This window comes from Homarus americanus, unplaced genomic scaffold (assembly GCF_018991925.1).
Source record: "Homarus americanus isolate GMGI-L3 unplaced genomic scaffold, GMGI_Hamer_2.0 scaffold854, whole genome shotgun sequence".
Lineage (NCBI taxonomy): Eukaryota > Metazoa > Arthropoda > Malacostraca > Decapoda > Nephropidae > Homarus > Homarus americanus.
This window is the reverse complement of record NW_024716320.1, coordinates 10,176-19,703: the sequence shown is the minus strand read 5'-3', so window position 1 is coordinate 19,703 and position 9,528 is coordinate 10,176. Positions and strand designations below refer to the sequence as shown.

General features: G+C 37.5%; 1 protein-coding gene across 2 annotated transcripts; it reads left to right on the top strand.

Moving 5' to 3' along the window:
* Positions 1-3,407: 3,407 nt before the first annotated feature.
* Positions 3,408-9,202, top strand: LOC121858122 (general transcription factor II-I repeat domain-containing protein 2A-like). 2 transcript variants are annotated; one of them, XM_042354350.1, is made up of 2 exons: positions 3,408-3,967; positions 7,085-9,202. In XM_042354350.1, exon 2 carries the CDS (start codon positions 7,095-7,097, stop codon positions 9,030-9,032), a length of 1,938 nt encoding a protein of 645 aa, XP_042210284.1. In that variant the 5' UTR covers positions 3,408-3,967; positions 7,085-7,094; the 3' UTR covers positions 9,033-9,202. The 2 variants fall into 2 exon arrangements, with proteins under 2 accessions (XP_042210284.1, XP_042210283.1); XM_042354349.1 differs by having other exon boundaries at positions 3,408-4,177.
* The last annotated feature ends 326 nt before the right edge of the window (positions 9,203-9,528 follow it).

The following is a 9,528-nucleotide window of genomic DNA, read 5'->3' as shown; positions in this document are numbered from 1 at the left end:
ACAAGGGGGGGGGGGGAGTGTTAATTTAAATATAAACAAACACTTGGAAAGGAAACATCCTACTACTACTATAATCACTTTACACAAGCTTGGCCCAGAAGCCACACCCTCATTTCTATTAGCTAGCTGATTGGTTCATATCAAATGTTCGTTTCGCTGTCTATTTATTCATACTAATGTGTTCATTACTTATTATCAGACCTATTCTTCTCTATAATATTGTTAAAAATTACGAAAATAAAAATGCAAATGATTTTAAGGCATTAACACATCAAAGAGGATGTTAAAAATGTTAAAATATGCATAACGAACGATCGGAGTCAAAGACAAAAGTTGCGCTCCGATGAAGCCTATCTATTATTTCTTTGTTTTGTAGCCGCCCTAAGCCAAAGAAGACACGACATTCCTTAAGCTATGAGGTGAAGTACAAGATCATCCAAGAGTTGGAGAAAGGAACAAGACAGGTTGATTTGGCGCGCCAGCATGGTGTGAACGAATCTACGATCCGGGCGATAAAGAAGGATGCAGCCAAGATAAAGGAGCACATGAAGATCACAAAGTCTACAGGTGCTTCTATGATCAAGTATTTCCACAACCATGTGCTTCTCAAGACGGAAAAATTACTTGTGAGCTACTTGGTGCGTCAGGCGCGACGGAACGTGGCGGTGGACACGCGCTCTCTTAAGGAGTACGCACGTGAACTGTATGCTGCAGTGTCACGAAAGATGGAAATTACAGAGCCCAAACCCTTTAATGCTTCCTCTGGGTGGTTACAGAGGTTTAAGAAGAGGAACAACATCACCAATATCAACATTGTTGGTGAAGAAGCTAGTGCTGACCGTGTTGCTGCGAGGGAATTTCCTCCGTTTTTACGTGAGATTATGGAGGAAGGACAGTACACCGACGACCAGGTGTTTAACATGGACGAATCTGGTCTTTTTTGGAAAAAGCTACCTTCCAAGACCTTCATTGTGAAGAATGCCAGCAAGATTCGGGGCTGGAAGTTGCAGAAGGAGCGCATCACCGTCCTGTTTACCACCAATGCCTCTGGTACCTGTAAGCTCAAGTTATCGGTGATCCACACAGCACGCAAGCCGCACGCTTACAAGAGCATGGACATGACCAAGCTAAATGTCCACTGGCTGACTACACGTAAGGCGTGGATGTTCTCTACACTGTCCCTCTCCTGGTTTGATGACTGTTTCGTTCCCGATGTGAAGAAATTCTGTGAGCAACAGAATGTGCCATTCAAGATTTTGTTGCTGCTGGACAACGCACCAGGACACTCGCCCCTACTGTTAGATCGTCACCCCAACGTAAAAGTGGTCTTCCTTCCTCCCAACACTACGTCTATATTACAGCCCATGAACCAAGAGTTAATCTGTAATGTAAAAGCTGCATTCTCTACTAAAAAATTCCAGCTCCTGAACGACTACACCAACACCAGGGAAGAGTTGCATAACCTAAGTGACACCACCGATAGCAAGAGCGAAGACGACGAGGATCAACAGTTGGCAGAGCAACAGGTACTTTTAAAACAATTCTGGAGAATATTCAACATCAAGAAAGCTGTGGACTTCTTGGTGGAGGCATGGGATCAGCTGTCTGTAGCAACTGTTCGTCACGCATGGAGACATGTGTTGCAAGGCATTCCGGCCGTTAGGCAGAGTCAATCTGTGACTGGTGAGGTTCAGACTGTTGCAGTAGCAGTGGACCTTGCCAGAGAAGCTGCGCAGAGTGTTACAGTTGCAGGCTTCTCCGAGACCACCAACGACGACATCCTGGAGGTGATAAGGGATCCTGATGTGACTACCGATGAGATGGTAGATGATGATGACGTCAGTGAAGAGGCAGGTGGTGCGTCATCCCAAGAAGAACACCACTTATCCCATAGTAACGTTAGGGGTGCCATCGAGTGTATCGAGAAAGTCAAGCTCCTCCTTTCCGACGACCCTGACTCAAACAGGTATGAAATCTTCACTACCCAGCTGTTGCAGACTATGGAGCCCTACATCAAGGTTTATCACAACAACATAAACACCAGCCGTCAGCAAAGCATAACAGAGTTCTTCGCCCGCAACCCACCACAGCCAGCCCAGGCCAGTGATAGTGACAGAGGTAGAGACAGTGAAGATGACTTTGAGGGATTTGTCAGGGAGGCCCTGACAAGTGTGGATGACAGTGATGGTGACTCACCTGAGGACCAGTAGCCTGCCCTCTGCCTCGGAACCAGCCTCCATTCCCGTACGCCGACCCATCTCTTCTACTAACGTAAGTGTTAACCCCAACCTTTATTTTTCCTAACTTAACCTTTATTTTTCCTAACCTAACCTCTTCTATATTAATTGTGTGTGCATACCATCATAAAGTTAAGATAATATTTTTACTACAACATAGTTGTGTGTCGTCAATAAGTGGTGTTTGGGGGTCGGCCCGGTCTCTATTTCAATTATTCCCATATGTTATGTTGTTCACTTTACGCGTTTCTCACTTTCCGCGGTACCCTGTGGGTTGAATTAACCGCATAAAGTGAGGGTTGACTGAATATGTTTTAAGTAACGTTATTTAATGTTAATAAATGGAACAATAGAAGTAGCTAACCACTCATGGCAAAGAAAATTAAAAGAGATGGATTGGGAACGCCAACATATACGTGCGCGTTTAAGGATACCGCTTCATTTATTTTAAGAATATGTACAAAAGATTTAATATTGTTTATTGCTGAATATGTACTTGATTGATTTAATGTTTATATATGTGAAATGAACAATGCAATTCATTAATAATACGTAGAATATTAAAGCACACGAGGAGACAAGATGGTATTGTATTTTGTGAGTGACGATGGTTTTACATAAGAAACTGAAGAAATAAGACCCTGGTTGTAGCTGTAGTGAACTTAATGTAAAAAAAATGGAATACCTGTATGTATGTTTTAATTAATGTTATTTAATGTTAATAAATGGAACACTAGAAGTAGCTAACCACTAATGGTAAAGAATTAAGGCGAGATGATTGGGAACGTCAACATATGAACGGTAAGTGCGTACATGTGAAAATATATCGTCATTTCTCAACATATGAATATGAAAGCAACAGTTCTGTTCATATACGTTTTAAATAATATTTACGAATGTAAAACTAAAATTCTATTCACCAATGGCGGTAAAGTCTAAAACATAAGGACAGCCGATGAATATTGTGTGAGTTTTTACTCATATGACAAAGTCATCAGGTTCAACTCTGGCTGAAGCTGTAGCTTTCCATAAAGCTGTTGCTGAAACTGTTACTGAACCTGAAGTTGATGTTGAAACTGTTTATGATGCTGAATTTGATGTACAGTAGTTAAGTTGATGGTTTAGGCCAGGGGTGGGCAACCCTTGGCACGCGTGCCAAACATGGCACGCTAACGGCTTCTTTCCAGCACGCGAGACCCGGGCTCACCTCAATAAAAAAAAACCTTTATATGGCAACCGCATGCCGCCTTGGCGGCAGCGGGTGGAAGGATTGTTTCCCGTTCTGTTGTTAAATAATTAGCCATGCGGCCAGACGTGGTGTGACTCCTTTACCATCATTAATATTTTATATATTTTTTCGAGTTTTGCAGTTTCGCAAAGAATTTATCGGTTAGCAAAATCCAAGTTCAGCTATATGAATGTTTAAATTTAATTAAAAGAAAAACAAATATTACACCAAGATCTGTAATAATTATCTGGCTATCAGAGATTGCATTAAAAACATTATATCAAAAGTCAACCTCTTTTAGATCACTGGGTCATTATATGGCACATTAACTTAAAAGGTGTCTTAACTTTCATGGAAGGGAACATGGCTTTTGTGCTCAGTGTCCCATAAATGTCACATGCATATCCGTTCTCTCTAATCATTGTTCCTCTGGTGGTGAATGTGTGAAGTGTGAACCAGCAAAGTAAACATAGCAAGAGGGAGAATCGCTGACCACGTGCAAGTAAGTTATTATTTACTGTCCAAATTATCAGCTGTCATAGTGTTTGTCATGCTTACCCATAAATTTATCGATGTTCCTAAGACACTGCTGAATCTGTATACTCCTGTGTACAAGGAAAATTTGGCGCAACTTACCTTAGCAAGGCGATTTAAATTTTGCCCCTAAAATGTGACCTTTTTTAAGCTGAATAATGGATCTCACCCCGCTTAAGTGAGTAAAGCAAACCTTTGCTGAAAATTTTATGAACTTGTTGGTAGTGAGTATATTTATGGAGCGTGACATATCTGGCACACTGGTCAGAAGGTCCAAAAGAGGTTAATGAAGCCTGTTCTTCAGCATACTGTATGTGCCATAAACATAAGTTATTATTAAAGCTAAGGGAAATGTATTATTAATATTCAGGATTATGAAGTGTTATCTGCACGTGATCAGATAGCATGCATGCCTTTCTCGTTGATTTGCATTGTGTAGGCATGCCTATAATTGTACCAATTTATTTTATTTTTTATTTTTTTTATTATCCACCAACTGATTTTCATAAACCTTGGTATATGTATGCAGAGAGTGATTGTGAAGAGAATGTCTGAGTCCACAAGTCTCTGTCCACATTTTTACACCCCATGAACCGGTTTTGGTTATATTTACTTTTAACACCAACAGCTATTTCATGTTTTTCGTGTGGTTATATAGTAGAATACATTAATACAAGACTATTTTCTTTTGTAACACTTTTGGCCAAAATGTATAATAACCGAGATATTATTTTTTTTATAATAATGCTTCATAAAATAATAACTCAGGTATTGTGCATTTTGGCCAAAGGTGTTATAGAAGAAAATAATCTTGTATTAAGCATTCTACTATAATACTATGTGAATACAGAATATATATATACAGTGACCCCTCGGTTAACGAACTCAATTCGTTCCAGAAGGTCGTTCGTTAACCGAAAAGTTCGTTAACCGAAACCATTGTTTCAATGTGTTTTTGGGTAATTGGTTCCAGCTCACCGAAAATTTCCTAAATTCAACAAAAATGGTAGAAAAGTTCACTTACTTTGAGGTGTGTTTGTAGAAGGCTCCTGGATGATGATGATGATGATGATGGGATTTAGAATGGGGGTGGAGAAGAAGGAAGAAGAGAAGGCATTGGGGTGGAAGAGAAGTCACCCCATGGCGCCATTTCACCCATAAAATTTTAGCTCTCGGTGTAATTCAAGATTATTTTCTTTAAATCAACACTGCACTGCATTATATATTGTCAATACAGTTTTACCCCGCCTAACGCGGTTTCACTTAACGCGTTTTCGCATATACGCGGTGCCTTGCCAAAGCTGAACTTTCACTTAACGCGGATTTTTTCCACATATACGCGGTGAGTGTCCGAGACGCTATTTTTAGATTTGCCCCACCCGCCACCCTGCCTGACTGCCTGTTTTAGCTCATAAAATTCATACAAATTACCAGGCCAGAATATAATTTACATTGCTGGAATTCTTATAATTTGGTGATCATTTTGAATATAAACATCATATATTTTGCTTTAAACTTACAATTTTTAGATAAAAATTTTTCTCTAGGTAACTATGGTATCTTTTGTCCAAAATATATGACATTTATATTCAAAATATTCCTGGTCTTACAAGGAATCCAGCAATGTCAATTATATTATCCTAACTTTAGTTTGAGGTATTATTTATTAAAATTTAGTGGTTATCCCACACATCTCCTTGGGACGGTTGGTGGGGGGTGGGGGGGGAGGGAGGGACCGACCGACCGACCATCTGTTACCCTGTGAAGAATTATTATTTTTTTTTATTAACTGAAGATATTTGTTTTAGCTCATAAAATTCATACAAATTACCCGGTCAGAATGTAATTTACATTGCTGGAATTCTTATAATTTGGTGATCATTTTGAATATAAACATCATATATTTTGCTTTAAACTTACAATTTTTAGATAAAATTTTTTCTCTAGGTAACTATGGTATCTTTTGTCCAAAATATATGACATTTATATTCAAAATATTCCTGGTCTTACAAGGAATCCAGCAATGTCAATTATATTATCCTAACTTTAATCTGAGGTATTATTTAATACTAAATGTTAAAAACTCTGGAAGGGAGGATTGGTGGGGGGTGGGGGGGAGGGTTGGGACTGACCGCGCGGTTGGAAGAGGGGGGGAGGCAAGGTGGGGTACTTTGATTGACAGATAGTGTCGTGAAGATTATTTTTTTTTTATTAACTGAAGATATTTGTTTTAGCTCATAAAATTCATACAAATTACCCGGTCAGAATATAATTTACATTGCTGGAATTCTTATAATTTGGTGATCATTTTGAATATAAACATCATATATTTTGCTTTAAACTTACAATTTTTAGATAAAAATTTTTCTCTAGGTAACTATGGTATCTTTTGTCCAAATTATATGACATTTATATTCAAAATATTCCTGGTCTTACAAGGAATCCAGCAATGTCAATTATATTTTCCTAACTTTAGTTTGAGGTTATCCCACACATCTCCTTGGGACGGTTGGTGGGGGGTGGGGGGGGGAGGGAGGGACCGACCGACCATCTGTTAGCCGGCTGTGTAGTGTGAGAGGGGGAGGGAGTTGAGTCCATTATTTGAATGGACATTAACTTGGCGACTGTATTTCTCTATTTCTCTTAAGTATTAATTGTGTGCATTTACCATCATAAAATTAAGATGTTATTTTTACTACAACATAGGTATGTGCCTTCAAAAAGTGGAGTTTGGGGGTCGGGCCGGTTTCTATTGGAATTAATCCCATATGTTCTGTTGTTCACTTAACGCGGATTTCACTTAACGCGGGACCCTCTGGGTTCAATTGACCGCGTTAAGTGGGGTACAACTGTATTTATATTTTTTAATAATTTATAAATTAATGTCTCTGTTATTATGCATTTCTACCAAAAGTGTTACAAAAGAAAATAGTTTTGTATTAACGCATTCTACTATATAACCACACAAAAATCATGAAATAGCTGTTGGTGTTAAAAGTAAGTATAACTTAAAGTTGGAAAGTGTGCGAAGAGAGCAATTATTTTTTTACACATCATATGATTGCTTTCTACCCCTTATTTACAGATTGTACAGAATGTCACGACCACCAGCCAAGAAACGATGTCATACAAATGAAGAGGATATTAGAGAATTTAAAGAATACTGGACTGAAAAATTTGGCATGATTAAGAAAGATAATAAAGCATTATGCATTTTATGTTCTGAATCAGTTGTTTGTAGGACTTCTTCTGTGAAGAGACATTTTGAAACTGTTCATAAAAACTTAAGTAATGTAACTGAGCAAGAACGAAGAGAATTAATTTCTCGTGAAATGATTAAGACAAAAAAACAGTCTGATGTTTTGATGAAATTTATTTCAGGTAGGCCAAGTTCCAACTTAGTTGCTGCTGGTTTTGAGGTTTCAAAAGTTATTGCCCAACATGGAAAGCCACTCAGTGATGGGGAGTATATTAAAGAAGCATGGCTAGAATGTGCTCCTTTCCTTTTTGATAACCTTTCAGAAAAGGACAAGATTATTCAGCGCATTAAAGATTTGTCTGTGAGTAGAAAAACAGTTAAGGATAGGATACTTAAGATGGAAATGAATACAACTGACCAATTAACAAAGGATTTAGCTTCATATAAGTTCTTTTCTATTTGTGTTGATGAAAGCACAGATATTACATCATCAGCTAGGCTAGCAATTTTTTCTCGATTTTGTAGGGATGATGAGGTATGCGAAGAGATGATTAACCTTGTAACACTACCTGAGCGTACCACTGGGGCTGACATATGTAAAGCAGTTGTGAACGAATTATCTATTCGACAAATTGACATTTCAAAAGTAGTATCCGTCACAACAGATGGTGCACCCAGTATGATTGGTAAGGAAGCAGGATTTGTAAATCTGTTTGCAAAACATGTTGGTCATCCGCTGATAGGTTTTCATTGCATCATACATGAGGAGGCTTTATGTGCTAAAGCTGGTCTAAAGGAACTTCAAGAAGTGATGCAAACAGTCACCAAGGTTATTAATTACATTTCTGCACGTGCCTTAAATAAAAGACAATTTCGGAATTTATTGAATGAGGTGGATTCGGTGTACAAAGGACTAACAATGTACAACAATGTTCGTTGGCTTAGTCGAGGATTTGTTTTGAAACGATTTGTTGAATGCATGGATGAGATAAATCTCTTTCTGATTAACCAACAAATGTCTTATAAAGAAATGTCTGACATCGTGTGGATTTGTAAACTAATGTTTTTTGCAGATTTATGTGAACATTTAAATGACTTAAATGTTAAATTACAAGGCTCTGGTAAGACACTTGATGTTATGTTTGATTACATAAAGGCATTTGAAATGAAACTAGGAGTTTTTAAGAGGGATGTAGATAGTGAAAGATTTAGATACTTTCCAAACCTGAAGAAATACATCAATGATCTCACAAAGGATGACAAAACAGACTGCCAGTGTCTTCAGAAGCTATTTGTAAACATCATTGAGTCAACTGTTGAGCAGTTCTCAACAAGATTTGCTAGGTTCAGAGAATTAGAAGAGACTGCAAAATTCATTAAGTTTCCAGACAGTATAAAACTGGATGAACTAAACTTGCAGAAGTTTTCATGGATAGATATGGATGATTTTGAAATGCAATTGATTGAATTTCAAACTAGCTCAATTTGGAGGCAGAAATTTGTTGAGCTTAGAGCTGACTTGGAAAGTATTGAAAAGGATCGATTAGAGAAGGGAGTAAGAGAGAGAAATGCCGAAAACGAGGTACTGATGACTTGGAATACTATTCCAGAAACTTTTGTCTGTTTAAAAAAACTTGCAACAACATTACTAACCATTTTTTCATCTACATATTCTTGTGAATCATTGTTCTCAGTGATGAACTCTGTTAAGTCTCATAATAGAAGTAGCCTTACTGATGAAACTAGTAGCGCATGTATATCTCTCAAGGTTACAAAATATAAACCGGATATAAATTATCTATCATCAGGGATGCAGCAGCAGAAGTCTCATTGATTCTAAATAAAGAAAAGGTTCACAATTATTCGTTCCCTAATTTTCATTTGATGTATTCTGTTAAAAATATTAAGGATTCGCTTTTGTTTAACCCTTTAGGTGCGTAATTAAATTTCGCGCCGGTTCCTGAAAAGTGTCAATTATCCTGCCAAAAATGAATTTCATATAATCACATTTTCTATATGTTTTTCCTAGAGAACTTTTAGTATATTTTCCAAATCTGGAACAAAAATTCACATATGTGTGCAAATTTTAGAGAAAAAATGACATTTATACCCAAAAATGCAGGAAATTGGTATAAATCAATGTCTGGTATATGGCAAATAAATTTAATCAATTTGGTTACTAAACAGCAAATTTAGATATGTATTACATATTCAGATAATATCAAACAAAATATTACAAAAATAAGCTATATTGCATTCAGGAAATACTCCTATACCTCAATACATAATATTTCCGCATGTCGTCTCATTTGGGGAAGTTTTTTCAAGGC